Source organism: Chenopodium album, chromosome 15, assembly GCF_948465745.1.
Source record: "Chenopodium album chromosome 15, dcCheAlbu1.1, whole genome shotgun sequence".
Taxonomy (NCBI): Eukaryota; Viridiplantae; Streptophyta; class Magnoliopsida; order Caryophyllales; family Amaranthaceae; genus Chenopodium; species Chenopodium album.
In genome coordinates, this window is record NC_137848.1 from 9,983,817 (window position 1) to 10,006,665 (window position 22,849).

Here is a 22,849-nt window from a genome sequence, read left to right on the forward strand (position 1 = left end):
AAGAATTGTACCCGCCCCATCACTCTTGGAGGGATCCAAGTCTCAAGTTTACTATAGCTAAATATGCTAGCGTATGCAAATACTATTATACCTAATACAGATTATCGATTTTACCAAACAAGACCATAATTCAAGAATATGTTTTATACTCTATCACTTCCCCGCAAATTAATTCCACTTTGAAGGAGGGGTGGATGAGATTCGAAACCGTGACCTCTATGTCACGTTGGCTTCGATACCATGTTAAAGGACCATCTCAACCAAAAGTTTAAGTTGATGGTTGAGGTCCAGGAATATGTTTTATAAAAACCTTATCATCACTAGTTCACCACAGAATGCAGCCCTGCAGATGTTTAATAATTCCTTTAATATCCATCTTCATGATGCACATATGAACATCGCAGCTCAAACATTGTATTGAATTAGCACAATGCTAAGAAAAAAATCAAGCAAGAGCAAATTCATGACATAGCAAGCCAGGCAGCAGGTTTTAAAGAGTAATTTTATTGTACGAAGAGATATCAGTCTCAACACATCACAGTATCAAACAGATGCAGTATAAGTTTACATTCTGTAATTTGAAGTATTAATTGGGAGCGGATATATAGCACATTTCTCACAAACAAATTAGTGACTCCATTTCTTCAAATGTCCATTATCCATGTATGGTTCCAAAAAGCCTATGAACTGATTACAAACAAGGAATTCAGAGTCAAAACAAAGTATCATCACAAAGATGAGACAAGTATAAAATTCCTGTACAATTGACACAGAAATTTCAGTGCAATCATTAACCATTCAAAGCTGATTAGAGATCGATTAACAAAAAACCGTGGGCTGTGATGAAATGTCAAAATTATATTAGGATTTTTGCAGCAAAAATCAGATTGCCATTCTTTCAATGAAGGTTTACAGAGAAAGGGATATTATGTTGGTAAAACAACAACTTTTATGGCTTTGCATTGCAAATCTAAAGCGTAATCAGTGTACTCCACAAATAGCTTGTGGAATGTGGCATTTGCCACAGTTGGGTTGTGGTGTGGACTTTTCTCATGTGACCAGGTAGGGAAATATAAAGTCAATAGAGGCAGAATACTAAATTTTGTCCGGGAAGTTTAACGTTGGTGTAACCTTTAATAGTCTAATATATATTCTTCAAGAATTTCCAAAAAGTTTAAGATGTATGAAGATTATGTGATGACAAGTTGATTGACATAATTTTGAAATGGATAAGCCATAATTTGGCTCATTTCACAATCCAGCTGCAATTGTATATAAGCAAATGCATAAACTATAAAAGCATTACCTTGGTACCATCTGCAGACCACCGGGCACCATAACCTCGAGAATTTCGTATTTCAAAAACAGCACCATGTGAATGGACAATATGTACATTCAACCATTGACAATGACCTATGATACGTGTTATGACCTCATTGGCAAGCTGGTTCTTATTGAAATCTGAGAGTAAAAGAAGAATTCAAAATTATGGACGGCTTGTTTGAGGCAGATTCAGAAAGTGAGCATTCTTCAGGTTAACAAAACTCTAGAATGCAACCTTCAGCCTGGCACTTAATTGAACTAAATACTAGTATAACCATATTGTCCATTAAAAGCAACATGGAAGCAAATTGTGGACCGAGTTTTAGTCTCATACTGAGAAAAATAAATCAGAGAATCAAGTATACAGGTTAGGTATAAGGACGAACTGGGACATCCAACATTCAAACCATAATCCTGAACCAAGCTTCTAGTTAAGATTTATGTAATCGAAAGGTAGTCAAAGTCACATGCAAACTGTACTCACCATTTCCTTCCACTTTACCCCAATAATTGCTGCTGCATCTATTGACATGCTTAGTCAATGCTCTGGCACCTTCAGTCAAGGCACAACCTTTAATCTCGAGTCAACCAAGAAATCGATTAATATGCAGCAATGATCAAAATATAAAGGCATATTTAAGATTTACAAATATATATACTTGATGGATAAATTAAACCACAGAAACATATACAGATATTATAGTGTGATCAAAATTCAGGAGGTCCTTTTTGTTAACATATAGTCAAAGTTTCTGGCTTAACAGAAAGTAACTGTTGGATGGTCAAACTATTTCTATCATAAAACACCTTTCAGATACTTTGATGTATCAGATATAAAGCCTTTCTATTAGGAGGGAGAAATAATGCTATTGAAAAAGTAAAAAACCTTTTCATCTATGTATAAAACCTATATACAGCATCACTATGATGACATCACTATCATCTATATAATCCATCTCCAAAACAAGTCTCTGGCCATGTGAAGGCGAAAATCACTATCAGTTGAAACCTAAATAAGACAGTACATGTAAATGGGTGAACATGAGAGGAAAACCATAATTAACTATTCATACATTTGATTTATGCGGCAATGCAAAAGATGAGAGGAGAGTTGATCTTGGAGGTGGAAGTGCATCTGAAATTGTCCCAACAGTTTGCTTAAGTCCTAAAAGGCTCTGTATGCCCTTATGACCAAGGCCCTGATCAGGGGATAAAAAACAGATAAGGGGTGTGGAACAAATCTTTGTAAAAAAAAAAGTTTCAACATAGTAATACGTCACTAAGTCACTATGCTACAAGACCTACAACATAGTACTATTTAGTATTTACATGATTTTTCAAAAAAAAAAAAAAAGGTACTAACATGAGAAGGCAGAAATAAACGAACAGGTATTTTCATATCAACAACCAATATTTTCGTGCTAAGGTTTACCAAATTGATTTTATTCAACAAAATATATCAATTTATTAGCTCAGTGTATAGTTTAAAATTTAAGGAAATTCTTAAAAGTGAAAACGAAGAATCCAGTTCTCAATTCATCAAATAAAACACTAAAAATAAGGCAATATCCGTGTCAATTATGCTTGAAAAACAATAATCTAAATGATACCGATAATATACTATTAGACTCCAACTGTATGCAACTATTCTTAGTCACAAACTACACGCAAAAACCTGAGGCATAGCTTGATCCGATTACTAATTTTACTCTATAATACTAAAGCTATCGGGAAATTAACTTTGCTATCTAAGATACTACAAAAAACAACCTTCTGAAATTAATAATGCATTATTCTATCCATCTATTGCACATTACTTCCTTTTTAGAAGACTTTTAATTAAATCAAACTTTTAGGGAGCCAGGGAGGGTAGTATTTTTCAGGAGTAACAAAAAATTGAGGCTGATAGGGAAGAAAAAAACTTGCCATAATAACATCAGATAAGACAGTATAAGGCTGAGAAGCTGGTCTGTCAACACTTATTGCAAGGACGCCATTTGACTGCTCCTTTTCCTTGGTGTAGAAATTTCTGTAAATTTTTACACCTGCAAACAGAATGGCTAACAATCAGTAAATACTCATAGCATGTATATTAAATGATATTAAATTTGTCACAACCTCAGCAGTAAAACTAGTCACTCCCAAGGTGGGGAAGTTCCTTACTCCACTTTTATCATAGTGCATAATGTCACAAAACAATCTTAAGCCCGCCAAAAGCTAATGTAACACTACGTAAAGACTAAGATTCTATATTACGACTCCGGTACTCCTCCCAAACTAATTATACTTCCTGCCAAGGTATAATATCCCATACTAGAAATGTTCTCTACAACATAACATTTATATCCTCTAAGAATCTAAGATTGTAAGAATTTCTGTTGCAAGAATGGAAATGCCCCAATTCCATAAATGCCAAATGCAAATTTAATCTTTGGAGATATCATAGCAAGATACACTGTTATGATAGATAAAAAATCAATTCCCCTTTTATGTTGAATGTAAGAGAAATACATGGAAAAAAAAGCTTTCTGCTCACATACATAAAGATGCTAAATATACGCCACATTGCCACCAATATTGAGTTGTTACAGAAGAACCCCAAGGTTTATTAACCGCATGCACCAAAATAATACAGTAATTATGTTGCACCAAGTTAGTTTTTTTCCCATTGTCTACATAAAAACCCAGTTATTCTTTGTAATCAGTAGGCAGCAGTACTGCAGTAGCCAGGCCACGCCACCAGTCCAGTCCAGTCCAGTTCTCACATGATCACAAATAAATCCTTATCCATTCTAGGCTGCAGGCAAACAGATTGGGATCAACTAAAAAAAAATAATCTTTTTGCCGCTAAATAGTAAATACAACATATAAACATCAGGAAGTTCACAGTAGTTTTCACTTGGATATGGAAAGCTCAATAAAAATTCTAATACTTAGACTGGTTCATATCCCATGTCCTGCTATATCTAGCTGTCTATACATGTAGAATAAACTTGTAGTAGTTGTGAATAAGTAACATACAAGTTCCGAAGTATTACCTTCTTCAATCGTCAGTACCCCTGGAAGTACAACCTTCAAAGTTTCTGCTTCCAACATCTCCAAGAACGAAGAATAATGACGGACATCCTGGAAGTACTCACATGTCAAGGCTCAATACACAATTTGACCACACAAATAAAATATAAAGACGTCACTAGTACATCAATACCTGAACCTCAAGCATCAAGCACTTGTTGAAGAAAACCAAATCTCCTGATTGAATTCTAATCAGGCAAGAAGGCAAATAAACCAAAATACAAAACATCAGTATGATTGAAATCCTAACATGAAGTGGAATCAGATATCATTATGATCGATTAGTTTTCGTAACTAGATAAAGCTTCCCATGTCTCTTTGTCAGCATTGTTTAATACTTCGTATAACAGAAATTACATCATTTCCAGCACCCTAGAGGATTAGAAAACGAAATACTTTCGACACATTTAATCACACAATCAAAACTGACAAAGACAAGGATGTATACCGATTATAGTTACCAACTGCACACCTTCCTTCAACTGTTTTCATGCCGTCTGCAACATCATCATAAGTTCAAAACCATCATACTTACATAAGTATTTCATATATAAAACAAGGCAGCAATAGAGAATGTACATTTTTCTAATCCAGTTATACCTTTCAATTGCGAAAAATAAGGCTCCTGAACATGAAGTTCACATTTGATGCTGTTCAACATCTGCAGAAATTAAATTTTCATCAAACACAAAAACCCTTAACATTTACTAATCCAAAATACATCACTTCAATTGAAAAACTTACATGTATTAATTCAGACCCTTTTTGAGAAATCAACTCATTCCATTGAATTTTCATATCTTGCAATGATTCATCCTCAGATAATAATTCTGGCACCTTTTCACTAGTTGAAAAGAATGACCCAGAAATAATACATTGTTGCAAAGCAGAAGCAAATTTCTTGTATAAAGGGTATGGTGGAACCCCTTCTGAAATATCTGCATTAACCCAATTAATTTGTAGCAATGAAACAACAATCTTATATAATTATATAGCAATTGAGTTTAATTAAAATTCTAGTGTCGTGGATAAATAGTGCAAAAAGTCAAAATGATGCGAGTAATCTGGGCCCAAAACCCGATATGAAAAGGTAGTTGTTTTCAAAAGTCGATAACAATTATTAACCCTTAAAAGAAAAGTTCGAAACAGCTTACCATTAGAAGAGGGGGAAGGATGATTAACATGTTCAGCATTGTGATCATCATGATTAAGAAGTCCTGAACAAAAGTCAGGAGATAAGCCAAGGTTGAAACCAAGGGTGCCATTAATGGAAGATTGAAGAATGAAATTGAGAAGATCTTGGAGGCAATCGCTGAGTTGAACAGGGGAGACTCCTGGAGAAGTTGGATTCACTGTACTTTCTTCCATATTTCTCTCTCCTCTGACCTCTATACTTCTTTCTGACTTTCTCTAAGGACTAGATTCACTTATTTGGGGTTACAAGGGTATAATGGGAAACTTGAAGATTTAAGGAGCGTTATTGTCGCTTTAAAATTAATATAGTAAAATTAATTGAAATTCGGTAAAAATCGGTAAGTTTAAAAAACAAATATACGGGTAATAAAGATCAACAAATATAAGTTTTAATATGAAAAAATAATTTTATATCACTAGAAATAAAGTGAAGAGAACGTGACCTAATTAGATTGTGCTTAGATCACGTTGTTTTTACTTACGAGTATTTTAAATCAGATTAGAAAAAATAAGTTTGAGGATCACTCTTTATTGTTTTATTGTGCGGCTTTTATTGCTAATTATCTTTAATTTCTTAATGAACAAAATTACGAAAATTACATATTAAAAGAAATACACACTATTACGAATCTAACAAGCACACTTGATATATTTTTTTCCTTATACATTAGCGTACATATAAGCTTAGTCAATAAGATAATCAAATCAGGCCAGAAAAAATAAGCAAAAATAAAGTAAACTAAAAATAGTCTTAGGTCGATTCAAGTCTGATCCTAATTTAGATTGAAAAACAATGTGTAATTAATTAGGTCTAATAAGTTCATTTCAGGTGTAAAATGCTAATTTATACTTGTATGGTTAAGCTTAATGTAGTAATTATGATTAAACAATAATTGAAAAACATAAACGATAGCTGCTAGGTTTTTGGTTTGAAACTGCTCCTATGAAATTTGTTATATACACCCGGATGTACCGTACAGGGTGTACACTCATAAGTATTTTGTTTTCATTTTGAGAATTGTTCATTAAATGAAAAGCAAAAACTAACGTTGAGCCGGTTACCCTTACCCAACGTTTAACTCACCCCTAAATTACAAATTTCTCCAAATTGACTTTCTAATTTACATTTAGACAAAACTATTGTTTTTTAGGATCAAAAGCAATTTGATCGGAAAATGATGAGAACACGGCTGTTATGGTTCACTTCCGGCGCACTCTTTACCGGCGGCACCATTGCTTACTACCTTCATCGAGACCTCTCCGAAGATCGCTACCTTCTCGTCAATCAAGTATTTTCTCCCAATTTCAACTTCCAATTTTTCTTCGCTTTGATTTCATGCATTTTACTTAGGGTTTTCTATTTGCTTTTAGATTTTAATTTTGATTTCAAATTTGTTGTTCTTCGTTTGAATTTGCAGTTGAAGGGCAATTTTGGCGCTCTTGAAGCTAGGGTTTCTACTCTTGAATCTGTTCCTCATCATTCAATTGCTCAGGTACTTTTTTTTAATTATTTATTTTATTTTTTTGGTTATATCTTTGTAGAGTAGAAATTTTCAATTTATGTGAGTGGAAGTTGTAAAATTGGTGTCTGCATTGTCTTTATTTTTGGATTATGCATGAATTTTGAGGTTCTGTGAAATGATATGAATTAAGGTTTGTATGAGTATTATTTACTTGTATTACATACTTACATGGAGATGTTTTGTAAATTTACTGTAATTTGTGATGCGACAAGCTGCTTTGATATCAATAGAAGTAGAAACTATGTATTGGTGATTTGGTATATATTGTGTACTATGCTTGTGATTAGCTTTCTTTTGTGGTTGTCAGTCTTGTCACATTTGTCGTGTCGATTATTTTCTATTGGTATGTAATTTTAAGTGATTGTAGTGGATTACAGGAATGCGGTATAGTGTAGCAAAATTGGGAGGCGTCATAGACTTTTTACTTGAGAAATTAAAGCATGTTGTTGTGTTGAGTGAGAACTAAGGAGTAGTGGCTTAGCAGGCATGAGGTAGTAACTCCATAGCTTTGAACATGGAAGTTTTCCTATCTTTCCTACTTAGGCTTTTTAGAGGACCAAATCTTTACTCTTAAAGTCTTTTGTCATTGGTAGCTTCCGTTTAGATGATGCGTCTCCGATTATTAACTTCTAGAAGCAGCTTATATAAAGCAAGCAAGTGTATGCTTTGTGAAGAAGATGAAGATTAATTGATCAAATATTGGTTTATCCCTAGGTTGTCTAATCCTGGCACTGAGGTTTTCCTTGTTGGTTTGTTACATTAAATCAACAAATGTTAAGGGTGTAGGGGTCGCTCACAAAAGTAGGAATCTAGTATGAAAAAGCGTACATATAGAGATTGTCACCATCCCAGAGGTCATTATAGAGGCAAAGATATTATTGATTTGGATTATCAGATTTAATTAAATTCCAATGAATTATAAAAGATATTATTGGGTTATACGGTAAGTGATTGCAGAGATGTTCTAAACTTCTAATAAGTGAGGGTTCAGTAAATGATAAACATGTTCCTACTCTTTGATGGGCTCTGAATTTCTGAAAAGGATATGCTTATTCGTTTGGATGAGTATATGGAGTGTATGTAATTTATACTTAAAAAGATTCCTGCTACCTTTGCTTTCTATTGAAGTCAGAAATATTTGTTTAGACATAGCTTGCTTTGGAATGTTGTTTATAGTTGGATCCATAATCTTAAGTCTTTCCTATGTTAAGGATCCGCATTGGGGCACAGAATGCTCAGTAATTGGTCATTGTGCTTGCATTATGTTCGCTGCAATACTTTTTTTTTGGTAACCCCTTGCCCATAACCGCAGCTCAAAAGAAAACAGGGTGTTTGGACAACATACTCATTATCTATTGCACCTATTTTGCAGGATGGATGTAGTTCGACCTGAATTGTTAGCTTGAGGTTTTACGGCATAGCTACTTTGTCTTCGTGGAATTAATGAAATCTACAGCTGGCTCCTTGTAACTTCTTTGTTATATTTCTATTGAGAAAATCTTTCTCATGATTTATATACATGGCACAATCATTTTCTATCAGTGTCTACTCTAGTTTTTCTTCTCTCTTTTTTTTGCTTCTCTGGCTGATCAAGTGTGATAATTGATACCCCTGATTGAGTATAAGAATAAGTATTACTTTATTAAACATTCTAAATTTCGCTCTGTTCTGATCTACAACTAGATATTGTAAGTACTTGACCTCGCTACATCTTTATTGCAAGTTGCGAGTACCTTTTGTCTTGCTTAACTTTCTATTATTAGCAGATAATATGCTATTCTCTTTTTCTGAACGATATTCTTTTAATTCTACTCGAGAGTATAAAAGCTGTCTGTCTCTCAAACATTGTACAATATGTGTGCTTCATTCTGCACTCATAATTCTACAATCCTTGTGTCACTGATAACCTGTGTTCTATGCAGCCACTCCAATGCATTTTCTCTGTCTGTGCTTCTGTAACTTGTCTTTCTTACTTACCTTTGAATGTTTCATAGTGAATCCTCATACATATTTGCACCACACAGTTAATTGGGTTAATTTTTCTTGCCGCCAGATTATGCATTGTGGTGTGGCTTCGATCCTCCCCCCCCCCCCCCCCCCCCCCCACCCCCCCCAAAAAAAAAGCCTATCTTAATTTTCCTTTTTTTCTTCTTTGACAGACTATTTTCACTATAAAAGTTGTGTAGTTTCTTGAATATAGTGTTACAAAATACAATTACAACACATTCCTTTCATGGGGTTGGTCCCAGTATTATATGTACATTATAATATTGTAATCTATCAACAATCATTATTAAAAATATTGTTGTTCACTTCTTCTGAACAAAAATGTTGGTTGTCAGGCTATGCTAAGGACATAAGGAGTGTGTTTTAGTTCTCTCCAACACTATAAGTCTATAATTACTTGGAGAGCTTGGTGCTGTTGGGTTACTTTTCCAGTTTTCCTAGCCTGTCTGTGTGTAGGAGCTTCTGTATTGCTTTCTGCTACCAGGCATCCCTACTCTCGTACTCTTATAGTATTGCAGAGCCTTAATTCTCTTGCTTTGCTAAGAAGTTCGTGCTTTATGTGGCTAAATCTCAATTATACTACTGGATTTGGTGTTCAATAGTTGCTTTAGCTGCTTCAGGATCCAGATTATTTGCATCTGTGGTATTTGGTTGTATAGAACCATCTGCAAAATGATGTTTTCGTTCATGATAACCAGTAGTTGCCCATATTGGGACCAAGATCACCATAACCACCGAAAGTACCAACATTGCTACCCAGGTTGTCTGTGCGTAGCTCTTCAATGGTTTGCAGTGTTTGACTAGGATCCTCGAGGATGCATGTTTTACGAGCTGGCAATCTACTAGATTCTCCATATCTGGGTATGCATTTAGCAGATTCTGTATAGAAGTTGAGTAAGCTTCTATGACATTGTAAACACTGCCGGTTATAATTCCTCCCTGGCAACTTGTCCCGCTGGTGTCTGAACAAGTAAACATCTTCAGCACCTGCAAAAATGAGGCTTTTTTTAGCCCACCAATTATTGAAGTATTTGCATTCTTGTGGAGTGGTGTTAATAATTCTTGGCATACCTGTGGAATATCTCCTATTTTAATTGTGTCAGATGCACAGTTTCCTGGTTGATACGTAAAATCAGGAGGTCCAGAGAAAGGGTTGCATACGTATTGGAGACTTGGGAACGAAGAACTCCTCATAAGAGAGATATTTGTGTTCACCTGTCATATAATATGCACAGGATTAATGGTGTCTAGCTGAATTTTTAATGAGTAAGTTGGCATTGCAGGTGCTACTTGATTTTATGAAAAAGGTGATGAGCATCACTGATTGTATGGTATCATCTCAATATATTATGTATTACCTGGTCAACAATTTCATAGACTCCAATGCCAACATCAGATAATGCGGTTCTTGCTGAAAGAAATTCATCACAAGGAAGGATTGAGCTTAAGCTACTGTTATCTGGGTTTTGTTGGAAGTCTTGAAGAGCTTGGCATGTGTCGGAGGAAAACCTGCATAGTTATTTAATTATTGACCCTGCTTTAGGTTAAACAAATTTGGGATCTTCACTTAGCTACAGGTCTTGAGATTTGATAATCAATTAGAAGAGTGGAAATTTACTTTTCAAGGAAGTAATATGCCCCAAAGAATAGCCAGCAGAGGGTTGTTAGAATCCAGCAGAATACGACTAGCCTGCAGAAATTTAAAGAACCAGTAAACACTTTCTGGTACTGCTAAATTTGTTGTTTCAACAACTTGGGCTATTTTAGGGGTTTGATATAGTTACATGTATAGTACTCGTCGAAATCTCAGTATACCAAAAACTGCAAGTTGAAGACAAGTTATTGTCAGATGATTAGAAGAATAAAGTTGACACTCTATTTCCAGCGAAGTGTGATTCTACGCTGTCATTTTCTGTAAACTATGTATTTATTTGATCTGAAGCAGTTACCTGTAAGAGCTATAACAGCAGCTAGGTTTATGGATATGGTGACGATAGTCAGGATATACCTGCAATCAAGCTCATGTGGATAAGAAACCTGAGCGAGATAGACTGTGTAAAAGAAATTTAGAGGCAAGGGAAATACAAAGGAATATATTACGTACAATATTGTCAGACCCTTCTCTACTAAGAGCCTATTTTTCTGAGCTTGTCTTTTTATGCCAGTTGCTGCATAATCGAGCTTGTCGGATGTTGAAGCCAAGAAGCTAGCTGCAGCAGCCATATCTGTAGTATCAGCCCCATCCACACCATCAATACTATCCATTGCTTGTTGCTGTAAGTTTGCACCAATCTTTCTCATCGGTCCTGTGGCGTTGTATATGGTATTGGATGCCTGATCTGCAGTGTGGATTATAACTCTCATAATTGTGTTTGCTTCAGAATGAAATCTCATGTTTCCTTCCAGAGCCACCCCAGATGCAATTCTGAAATCATATTTCTATATCATTAACACGACATAGGAATGTACTTATCATATGCATTTGGATTTTGGCATATATTTCGTAGTTTGCAATATCGTAATGTTTTTAGGGCTTACATTGCTAGGATAGCGAAAAATGTGGTGAAGATGAGAGGGAAGAGATAACACGGCTTGTGACATGGTGTTCTGTTTTTCAGCTGTTGGTTCTCGCTTGTACTTCTACAGCAAGAAGCTGTTAGTAGATATATGGCATACACAATGCCTGTGATAAGCCATAACAGTCCGATTGCATATCCATAAATTCCAGTAAATAAAGTCGACTGCAAAACAAGTTGCTATGTTAGACAAATGTTAAAATTTTAATAGATGAACTTAGTTAATAGAGTTATTATTGAAAGAGATGGTGGGCTTACACTCCAATAATGGATGCTTGTGATGTTATAGCCGCCTCTGTAGTTGCGAAATTGTTCCAGTGGATCTACCCGTACTATATCTTTTGGTTTGTATGTTGTACGGCTGAAGGGATCTAGCGTTGGCATCGATGTACTTCCTGCATGAACCATGATCACCAATTAGTATATTTGTTACAGACCATGTACAAACCCGCCATTGTATATTGTTAGACTATCAGTTCACTATTACTATGTAGGTTACAAACCATGCCTCCTAGTTCTGTTTACATTTTATTATTGCTGATTATAATTGAGAAGAAATTTCATGTAAATTCTAATTTCATGCTTTGCATATTCTTTACTAACTAATTCTTAGCAGGTTATTTCAGTAATCATTGGCAAAACTTTCTGCAACATGTACCTGGTTCATTACTGTTCGATAAGATTTGAGCTTCAGAAACACCCAACTTCAAGCTGATCATCAATGCAAGAATTGCATACACTGCCCAGCTCGTTTGCAGACGCTGCATCTGCGCTGTACCCATCTTCCCCCTCTAGATTGTCAACCTGCCCTTAAAACATCGTGCACACCAATTTATTCAGATGAAACTATTCAAGTGCATACAGATATGAAAACTATTCAAGTACAAACAGAGAGAAAGAGAGACAAACAGAGAGTAGAGTACTTGAGAATGATCAGAAGTTGTACACAAGTTTTATAAAGGCATAGATAGAAACAAGGGACCTTTTTTTAAAGAAGCAGCTGCAGTGTTAGTTCAAAGAGAAAGGAATGTTGGCCCTTTATCTAAGCTCGTCGTAAAAAGCGCGGTTTCGCTAGGAAAAGCTCTTCCTTAGCTTAATCTACATACTAGTTCTTAAACTAGAGGATCCCAAAAAAGAAAGGAAACTCTCTTCCCCACCCAAAACAAAAGGGAAGAAAAGAAGAGTGAATCATCAAGTGCAGAGAATGACTTCTGTACAAGTAAAGCACAAATATTTTGTTTCCATCTCTCTAATTTCCCCACTAATTGACCAAACAATTATTACATTTAAAAAAATAAAAAAAGTTAAAGTAAAAAGGGTGAAAAAGATGTCTAAAATCAAGAAAAGCATGTAGTTTAATTTAAATTTACCTTAAGAGTTAAGGTAGGCAGAAATTATCTACTAAATTTGATTAGTTTTTGCTGACTTGAAAGATTATTAGCAGAAAGTTAATTACGAAAGTACACTTAAGACTAACTCAGTCTCGAGTTTTCGACCAAAAAAAAAAAAAAAAACGTTATCGGATTTGAAGCAATGTGCAATCATGTATGAAAACAATGCAAGTAAAAGCAATAGTGAGGGTTTTGGACTCAACTGCAACACTTTAATTTGTGATGTATTAGGACAATATAAGTGTAATTGTTAATAGTTAATTATGTATTATTAATGTGTAAGTGTGATTAATCTTTTGGCTATGAAAAGGACTCCTAAAGCAAAGCCTTCCGAGTCATACTTTGATTTCTAGGGCTTTGATTTCTTTAGCAAGCTTTTGTCAAATATTACCACTAATTATTACACTTGTAATAGGATTATAGGAATGGAATATCTAGTTATCATAATAAAGTAAGACTTGTACCTTGTGCTATAAGGTCGATTGCTCATTTCAAAGAACTTTATTGATTAGTGTAAGGAAATTATAGACGCGTTTAATCTGTTATTTTCAATACTATAAAGTTTTTTTTTTTTTTTTTTTTTTTTTTTTTTTTTTTTTTTTTTTTTTTTTTTTCTCGTATATATATTGATGAAATATTCATGGAAAAATCTTTACATTAACTTGTTGCTATAGATCAACCAATTTGAAAAATTAATATTTAATACTCAAGATTAAGGATGACTTGTTAAATTTTTTGGGGTTAAATTGGAATATCTCGCAATAATTTAACATGATATAGATTAACTTCTATATCTAGTAAGATTACCTAAATATTCAATTAAGTGGGGTTGATACTTGTATATATTTGAATTTATAAGGATACTAATACATAAAGGGGACTAATATAGACAATTATAATGTCTTACGAGTATAGGTCTTTGGATAACACTTTATGTATTTAAATGGAAATTGGGTATTACTTTTGAGGTTTGTCAAAAAGTGTAGCTAACATTAAGGGCTAATTACAAGTATGATTATTGATAATTTAGTCTATTTTCTTGCTCGTTAAGTCAAAAACCAATTTTTTAATTTTTTAAAATTTTTTAAATTTTTTTTTTAATTTTTTTAATTTTTAATTTTTTTTATTTTTTTTTGTAAGAAGTGTGAACCTAGTCAAAGATAACTACCTCTCGGCTAGATTTAGCATGAACCCCATTAATCGGGTGTTGTTAAAGTTTAGACCAAAATATAAAGGGTAGTTTTTTAAATAAATAGTCTTAAATATGAATATGAAAAACCATCACAATGGATTCGATGGTTAATTTTGTACTTTACCCCCTTTCCACATATTTTTTGGTTCAAAATTCGCCACTTATAGTATTACAATATCTTAATTAATAGTTCTCGGCTTATTACAATAGGTTATGCGATCTTTGATTGCTCAAATCTAATTTTTAGCTTGTTGCTCAAACAAGCAAACAATTGTGACCAATAAGTTTTTAATAGGCATAATATTAAGCTATTTGACTTATAAAATTGCCAAAACATCATGGTTCGTTCCATTTGTTGCGAAGTTAAATTTGTCCAAGTATCTGTCAACGCAATAAACACATCAAAGTTGAATCTCATTTTGTGCTTTAGGGCCTGTTCACATTTACTGAACTAAGCTGAACTGAACTGAACTGAATAGAGCTGAAATGAATATTTTATGAGAGAAGTAAATTAGGGGCTGAACTGAACTAAACTTAACAAAACTGATTGGAGCTGAACTGAACTGAAAGTAAGCTAAAGTAAACAGGCCCTTAGTGCATAAGTCATGGTGATATTGTTATTCAATAGTGTTTTCCTTGAATATTCACAAGCCTACCAAAGGCAATTATATACACAATAAACCACGTATGGCAAGGCTATAATCTAGGCCTAACTTCCTACAATTATGGGAAGATAATATACAATAAGCCTAATTAACTAATATACAATATACAGAATATATTGATGCTTATCAATATATATCCTAACACACCCCCACAGTCTTAGCGAGAGGTCGCCTAACACTAAGACTGTCCCGAAAATCTTCAAACAAAATTAACGTAAGTCCCTTGGTGAAAATGTCTGCAATCTAATGACGAGATGACACATGTAAAACACGAACCTGGCCTCGAGCAACCTTTTCCGTTACAAAATGAATATCCATCTCAATGTGTTTAGTGCGTTGATGTTAAACAGGATTACCGGCAAGATAAATAGCACTAACATTATCACAATAAACCAATGTAGCCTTCTTAATGGGACAATGAAGTTCCAATAGAAGATTATGCAACCAACACGACTCAGAAACCACTTTAGCAACCCCTCTATATTCGGCCTCAGCAGCACTAGATTTAGACAAAGTAGGTTTCCTTTTTGCTGACCATGAGAGAAAATTATCACCTAAAAACACACAGTAGCCAGAGGTCGATCTACGGGTATCCGAACATCCACCCCAATCTGCATCAATATATGAGATAAGAGTAGATATAGAAGAGGGATATAAATAAAGACCATAGTCTAGGGTACCCTGAATATAGCGCACAATGCTCTTGAGAGCAAGCATGTGTTCTTCTTTCGGATCATGCATGAATAAGCACACTTGTTGCACCGCATATGTGATGTCGGGTCGTGTAAAAGTAAGATATTGAAGAGCCCCTGCAAGGCTCCGATAGAGAGTAGGATCTGCATAAGTCGTGCTAGAATTAGCACTCAACTTCGTTTTAGTATCAACCGGAGTAGGAGATGGCTTGCATGACGACATGCCATCTCTATTAATTATTTCTGATGCATACTTCTTTTGGGATAAGAATAGACCACCTGCATGACGAGTGACTGCAACTCCCAAAAAATAACTCAAAGGGCCCAAGTCCTTCATAGCAAACTCCGAGCTAAGAAGGGCAATAATGGACTTGTGGAGATCATCAGAGGAAGCAACTAAAATAATGTCATCCACATACAATAATATATAAGCCATGTTAGTACCTTGCTTATTAATGAAGAGAGAATGATCAGAAGTACTATGTGTAAATCCAAGAATGGAAACACAGTCGAAAAATCTCTTATACCAAGCTCGCGGAGCTTGTTTGAGGCCATATAGAGATTTCTTCAATAAGCACACATGGTCAGGATGATCAGGATCTCGGAACCCCATAGGTTGATGCATGTAAACAGTCTCATTGAGTTCACCATGTAAGAATGCATTTTTCACGTCTAGTTGGTGAATTGGCCGTGACTTTGAGATAGCCACGCTAAGGACAGTACGAATAGTAGCCGGTTTGACAACCGAGCTAGATGTTTCCCCACAATCAATGCCCACCTGCTGAGTTTTGCCATCGCCTACAAGACGGGCTTTATGCCTCTCAAAAGAACCATCAGAATTTTCTTTATGAGTAAAAATCCATATAGACCGAATTATATTCACATTAGGTGGAGGGGAAACCAACTCCCACGTCTTATTTTTCATTAAAGCATCAAATTCATCAGTCATAGCCATTTTCCAATTCGGGTCCCTAAGAGTAGACACAGGGTTACGAGGTAGCGGAGATTTTGACACCGAAGTATGAAGGTTGTGCTGTTTCTTTGGCTTAAAATGTCATGCATGCTACGTGTTACTGGTCTGCTAGGAGGATTAGGAACAATGCTAGGATTAGAAATTGATGTGGGAGGGGGCAATGGGCTTGAATCACTCGGCCTAGAAGCAGGTGGCAAGGTTGGGATGACGCAAGGAGACGGACCTGCTGAAGGGGTAGCTCACGTGTGGGCCGTGGAAGATTGAACTATCCCACGGTCCACCCATGGACTATTTTGCCCACTTTCAGCATTGGGTGAGATAACTCTAGCGGGTTGGGCTGTGACAGTTGGGCTAGGAATAGTGGGCACCATGTCATAGATTGGGCCTACAGAACTTGGGTCCATAAGGGGAGTGATAGGAGCACCTAATGGACTAGAATTGGAAGAACGATGATGGACTACGTAAGGATGGAGGCCCTCATCTAAGAAGTCATAGCAATGAGGTTGAGGAGTGTGTAAATTTCGAAAAGGAAACTGCGTCTCATCCAAAATAACATGACGACTAATTATGATTTTACGAGAAGAAAGATCATAACACTTGTACCCACGATGATAAGATGGATAACCCAAAAACACACATGGTGTAGAACCTGAAGTTTGTTTATGGTAGTAGAAGGAAATAGGGGAAAGCATAAACACCCAAAAACCAAAAGATGGGAGTAAGATGGATCCTTTTGATAAAGAATCTATAGGGGAGACTGATAGTTCAATTGTTTATTAGGAAGAATATTGAAAAGGTAGGTTGCCATTTGTAAGGCATGGTGCCAAAAAGAGGGTGGTAGAGAAGCATGTGCAAGTAAGGTACGATTAACATTGTTAATCGTACGAATTTTCCTCCCGACTTTTCCATTTTGAGAAGAAGGACGAGGACAAGACAATCGGAAAGAAAACCCATGCTTTACAAAATTCCCAAAAAGGTCCATTATCAAATTCTCGACCATTATCACATTGTATATTTTTAATTTCCCGTTCAAATTAAGTTTGGATGAAAGTCCTAAAGTGTAAAATGGTGGAAAGAGCATCGGATTTTTTAGACAATGGAAAAGTCCATAAATATTTAGAAAAATCATCTAACAATGATAAATAATATCGATGACCAGTAGAGCTCAAAATAGGAGATGTCCAAAGATCAGTGTGACAAATATCAAATGGCATAATAGTAGCGGAATTTGAATTAACAAATGGCAATTTAATATGTTTCCCAAGAGGACATGAATGACAAATACTAGAATTTCCAATTCTATTACATTCACTAAATTAGACGCATCCCCGTCTGTAAATGGTAGAATGAGGAGGGACAAGTGGCTTGGTGATAGGATATAGAGCACCCCGATTCTCACATCTTATTAGACGCATCCCCGTCTGTAAATCCTTCACAAAAAACCTAAATGGATCAAATTCAATTGAAACAGAATTGTCAGTAGTGAATTTTTTAACAGATACTAGATTTTTGATAAGATGGGGAGCATGAAGAACATTTTTGAAAGACAAAGGAGGGTAGGGAGATGATAAAGTAGTATGACGATATCCTTGAATTGGAATAGATTGACCATTACGACGATTATTGCTCAAATTAAAATAAGACGTGAGATTATCTTATCTGGATGTCATTTGAGAAGTAGCACCGATGTTCATGTACTAGTTTGCATCCGGAGAGGTAATACCGAGAGTGTGCATTGCAGCCTCGATATCTGTTGGTGTAGGAGCAGTAGTGGAGTATGCTTGTTGAGGACGAGGTCCAAGTATCCCAGGCTAAGATTGTGGGCGCTGCTGTTGCTGAAAATTCATGTTGGGCCTATCCCACTGCCCAGTAGGATATGGACATGGTGGAATAGCCCACTGCATCCGAGGCCACCACTGCTAGGAAACTAATTAGTGGGGTTTTGCTGCTACTGACCACTGGTACGATTGCTGCAGCCACCGTTCTTCCCCCCACTGCCGGAACCATTGACGGAGTTGTCTTTACCCTTGTTACCACCGAAGTTCCTATTCTTGCCGGAATTACCCCGGTTTTACGGCTTTTTACCACCGCTATTATTGCGGTAGGATGGTGGCTGTTTAACGATCTCATCTGAATCACGAGCAAGCATAGCAGATGAGGTGGTCTGTGCCGCCTTCTTGAGGCCAGCCCCTTCCAGAACAAGCATCGAGCGTGCTTGATAAAACTGGGGCAAAGGGTCACTTTGACGAATGAGAGTGGCCACACCTTGATAAGGTTCGGTGAGGCTGAACACCAACTGGAGAACAAGGCGGTTGTTATCCACCGGAGAGCCGACATTTTTGAGTTGATCCGACAAAGACTTGAGATGTTGACAGTACGCCAAGACATTGGGAAAGTTCTCCATTTCAGTGTGTGAAAAATCATACTCAAGAGTTACAGCGCGGGATTGTTTGTTATCTTGGAATATGTCACACAACCTATTCCAAGCCTCCATCGCCGTGGAGTTGGGTTCAAGAATTGTTTGTAACAAGTCATGAGAAATAGTGGCATAGATCCATTGGAGAATCGTGGCATCGAGGGTGTCCCACATCTCCTGCTCCTCCTCCGTTTTAGGGGGCTTCTCCTTTCCTTTTGCCAGAGGAATAATATGGTCTATGACTTTGTGAGATCTTGCGTGAACTTTGAAAAGTTCAGTCCATGTCGCATAGTGAAGTTCTCCATCTTAAGTGTGATGGGAACTAAACTCTTGATGTTGTAAACAGTAAGAGCAGGATGAAAAGAAGACTTTGATTCACCCATGGGAAAGAAAAAGAAGAAGAGAAGTGAAGAGAATGCAATAAGATAAATGGCGGAAAAAAATATTGCGAAAAGAGTAGGTTATTGGATCCAGACATATATATCCTAACATTCTCGATGGAATTAAGCCAGTAAATCAACAATTATTGGATCCGGAGTTATATAGAGACTAATGTCCAGTTGTGTGCACAAGTTACATACTACGTAAGTTATAAGGTTAATTTGTCCATGCATTAAATAAGTAAGGGAAAAAAAATGATGCATCATAAACAATAATGATGGAAAATAAACTAGAGTTTTATAGGATTAATTTGTCACATTAAATAAGTAGAGGTGGACATTGTCAAGTTGTCAACCCATATCTTACCAACCCTGTATATATAATGATGTCTTTCTAATTGTATGAGTGATATTTTACACGGAGTACACAATTACAACAATATAGATAACACACTACGCCTTTAAAAGTAGTGCGTGTGCTTATCATTATTCAAATATTTCATATATCTTACCATACAAAATAATACTGTAGGAAAAAATATTCAACTACAAATTCAAATACAATTTATTTATGTTTTTTTGACATGAACATAAATAATAGTGTTTAATTAAAAGCTCCAGGATCTCGTTTACCTTCTTCAAGGCATAACCCTGCAATAACACTGTTACATTTGTAGGGATGACAACATCCATGAGCAAAGAAACAAACATCACCCTCATTTTTGCATTTAGCCGCAACAATGCCAATCATTATCAACATTATTGCTACCATTAACAAAATTACCTTAACATTTTTCTTTGTTTTCAACATTTTTTTGGGTGTGTTTATTCCTTATTATTATTAATTTTTTTTACTCTATATGCTATTATCAAATAAAATGAATCAAATCCCTTTGTTATAATAATTTCCTAAAGCAATGTCTTAAAGATCAATTGAATTACCAATTTTTTCGGCAGAAAATTAGAAGAATTTGGAGGTATATTTTACTATTTCAATGGATTTTTTTAGGGGGTAGATCTTAAATCTAGTTAATCCTATATTTGTGGGATGTCTAAGAGAAAATAAGATGATGAGCTGACTACTTTACTATATTTCTAGAAATCTTATTTTAGGCCTTTTTTTCGGATCTCTTTATTTAACTAATTTTACATACAATCCACAATGATCGATAATCTTTATTGTATAACTAATTGTACCTTAATAAGGTTATGTCTTGCACTTATGTGAAAATGGTACAAGTACAAACTCATACTCAAAATAATAGTTTTTGTATAAGAGTATGAGAGAAGAGATACTTTTTCTATTCAATATTCACACCTATTTATAATATACAAAGTAGTCTATGCCTAAAACTAAATATGGAAGAGCAATAAATCAATTACAAGAAAGTAGGAGAAAATTCTATCAAAGATATTTACAGAATAAAAGATTGATTGTAATCCCATGATCAGTGGCATGATCAAAGGCATAATCAATGGGATAATATATCCTCCAAATTACTGAATTTATTCCTTAATACGCCCCCTCAAAACGGCCGGCCACGAAGTGATACCGATTTTGCTGACCAATGTTGTGAAGGTGTGTCGTGGTAATGGTTTCGTTAAGGCATCTGCGAGCTGGTCATTAGTGGAAATGTATGAGACTCGGAGCTTACCACTTTGAACATTTTCACGAACAAAGTGATAATCTAGGCCTAAATGCTTCATTTTCGAATGGAACACTGGATTAGCACTTACATATGTTGCCCCTACGTTGTCACAATATATAACCGATGTCATTATGACTTCATGACCAAGTTCCTGAAATAAATTTCGAACCCAGAGTATTTCAGCAGTAGCACTCACCACTGCTCTGTATTCTGCCTTAGTGGAGGATCGTGTTCTTATTCGTTGTTTTCGAGAGGACCAAGATATTGGATTTTTCCTCAAGTAGACAATGTAAGTTGTAGTTGAGATGTAATCGTCCTTATCAAGAGCCCAATCTGCATCTGAGAAAGCATGAACAGAGAGGGGGGATTTTTTATGCAATGTTAAGCCCATGTTAGGTGTGCCACCTAAGTATCGTAGTAGACGATGTAGTGCTTGCATGTGTTGATCAGTGGGTCGTTGCATATATTGAGCTAGCTTGTTGATTGCAAATGCGGGGACGTGTGAGACCAAGATATTGAAGACTACCAATGAGTTGTCGATATGGAGTAGGATTTGATAGTGGCTCCCCATGGATAGATAAGGGTGGACTTGTTGGTAGGGGAGTTGCAACTGGTTTTGCTTCATCCATGTTAGCTTTGCATAGGAGCTTAGCAATATATTTCTTTTGACTAAGGAAAAGGCCATTAGGATGAGGCATGACTTCGACTCCCAAGAAATATGAGAGGTCACCCAAATCTTTTAAAGAGAAACGAGCAGCAAGTGTTTTGACAAACTCCTCCAAAAATAGTGGAGTATTACTTGTCACAATTATATCATCAACATAAACAAGTAAATAATGTTACCATTTTTATTTAGAGTGAAAAAAGACGTGTCCAAAACGGTGTTTGTGAAACCCTAGTGAATCAGGTGCTGCCTTAATTCTTTGTACCACACCCTAGGGGCTTGCTTTAAACCGTATAAAGCTTTGTTTAGTTTGCACACATGAGTTGGATTTTTGGGGTCAAAATAACCTGGTGGTTGGATGGTGTAGACATCATCAGTGAGGGTGCCTTGGAGGAAGGCATTGTTGATATCGAGTTGTCGTAGGGGCCAATGTTGGCTTACCGCAAGGGAAAGAATGAGACGGATTGTGGCAGGCTTGACAACTGGACTGTATGTTTCACTATAGTCTACTCCCGGTCTTTGATTAAAACCTCTTGCAACATATCGAGCCTTGTATTGGATAATATTTCCATCTTTGTCTTTCTTTATGTGGAAAATCCATTTGCACCCAACCACATTCTGCGACGGAGAGGAGGGAACAAGGTCCCAAGTGTTGTTTTTCAGTAATGCATTAATTTCTTCATCCATCGCTTTCCTCCAAACCGGATTTTTTAGAGCTTGAGTGATGTTTTTAGATATCTCAACATCAACAACTTCAGCATTTAAATTTAGTTTGGTAACCGGTTTTTGAATGCCATGTTGAAGTCTTGTGGTCATCTGAGGAGATGGTAGAGGAGTAGGTGAGGATGAGGAGGTGGAAGTAGTGGAGAATGATGGTGGGGTGTGGACTGGTTTTGGTTGTGCAGCGGAAGGAGTAGGAGATTGGTTGGGTGATGGTGGTGATGTGTTTGACGTGGAGGATGTAGCGGCACGGGTTAATATAGGAAGGGTGAGGGGTGCCCATTCCTAAAGTAGAGAAGGCAGTGAGGCGGGGAAATTAAATTTTTCTGAAAATGGGAATACATTTTCAACAAAGTGAACATGCCTAGATGTGTATATTCGGTGAGATTCTAGCTCTAGACAATAATAG

The 22,849-nt window shown here is 36.0% G+C and overlaps 2 protein-coding genes and 1 long non-coding RNA gene across 5 annotated transcripts; 1 reads left to right on the forward strand and 2 right to left on the reverse strand.

Moving 5' to 3' along the window:
• Positions 1-489: 489 nt before the first annotated feature.
• On the reverse strand, positions 490-5,785 carry LOC145581855 (uncharacterized). Of its 3 annotated transcripts, XM_081638884.1 has the most exons (11): positions 5,553-5,785; positions 5,143-5,336; positions 4,999-5,059; positions 4,847-4,895; positions 4,532-4,586; positions 4,362-4,449; positions 3,250-3,368; positions 2,397-2,522; positions 1,808-1,901; positions 1,307-1,461; positions 490-687 (listed from the first exon to the last, which is right to left on the reverse strand). In XM_081638884.1, exons 1-11 carry the CDS (start codon positions 5,764-5,766, stop codon positions 628-630), a joined length of 1,215 nt encoding a protein of 404 aa, XP_081495010.1. In that variant the 5' UTR covers positions 5,767-5,785; the 3' UTR covers positions 490-627. The 3 variants fall into 3 exon arrangements, 1 of the variants encoding a protein (XP_081495010.1); XR_014099698.1 differs by lacking the exon at positions 490-687 and having other exon boundaries at positions 1,324-1,461; positions 1,808-1,876; XR_014099699.1 differs by lacking the exon at positions 490-687 and having other exon boundaries at positions 1,381-1,461; positions 1,808-1,894.
• A 933-nt stretch (positions 5,786-6,718) lies between these two features.
• LOC145581856 (uncharacterized) lies at positions 6,719-8,859 on the forward strand. The gene is made up of 3 exons (XR_014099700.1): positions 6,719-6,881; positions 7,011-7,085; positions 8,488-8,859. It is a non-coding gene; the product is annotated as an uncharacterized LOC145581856 (long non-coding RNA).
• A 442-nt stretch (positions 8,860-9,301) lies between these two features.
• Positions 9,302-12,629, reverse strand: LOC145581857 (uncharacterized). Its single transcript, XM_081638885.1, has 10 exons — positions 12,357-12,629; positions 11,957-12,093; positions 11,661-11,863; positions 11,227-11,547; positions 11,072-11,130; positions 10,907-10,943; positions 10,741-10,812; positions 10,481-10,631; positions 10,194-10,337; positions 9,302-10,109 (listed from the first exon to the last, which is right to left on the reverse strand). Exons 1-10 carry the CDS (start codon positions 12,478-12,480, stop codon positions 9,702-9,704), a joined length of 1,656 nt encoding a protein of 551 aa, XP_081495011.1. The 5' UTR covers positions 12,481-12,629; the 3' UTR covers positions 9,302-9,701.
• Positions 12,630-22,849: the final 10,220 nt, after the last annotated feature.

Excerpts from the sequence above, each read along its gene's own strand:
- LOC145581855 (XM_081638884.1), bottom strand. The coding sequence starts at position 5,766 with ATGGAAGAAAGTACAGTGAATCCAACTTCTCCAGGAGTCTCCCCTGTT. Across the intron at positions 5,337-5,552 it reads TCCTTCCCCCTCTTCTAATG|ATATTTCAGAAGGGGTTCCA; the intron begins GTAAGCTGTTTC and ends GGGTTAATGCAG. Across the intron at positions 1,462-1,807 it reads GGGTAAAGTGGAAGGAAATG|ATTTCAATAAGAACCAGCTT; the intron begins GTGAGTACAGTT and ends TTTTACTCTCAG.
- LOC145581857 (XM_081638885.1), bottom strand. The coding sequence starts at position 12,480 with ATGGGTACAGCGCAGATGCAGCGTCTGCAAACGAGCTGGGCAGTGTAT. Across the intron at positions 11,864-11,956 it reads CAAGCATCCATTATTGGAGT|TCGACTTTATTTACTGGAAT; the intron begins GTAAGCCCACCA and ends CTTGTTTTGCAG. Across the intron at positions 11,131-11,226 it reads GAGAAGGGTCTGACAATATT|GTATATCCTGACTATCGTCA; the intron begins GTACGTAATATA and ends GCTTGATTGCAG.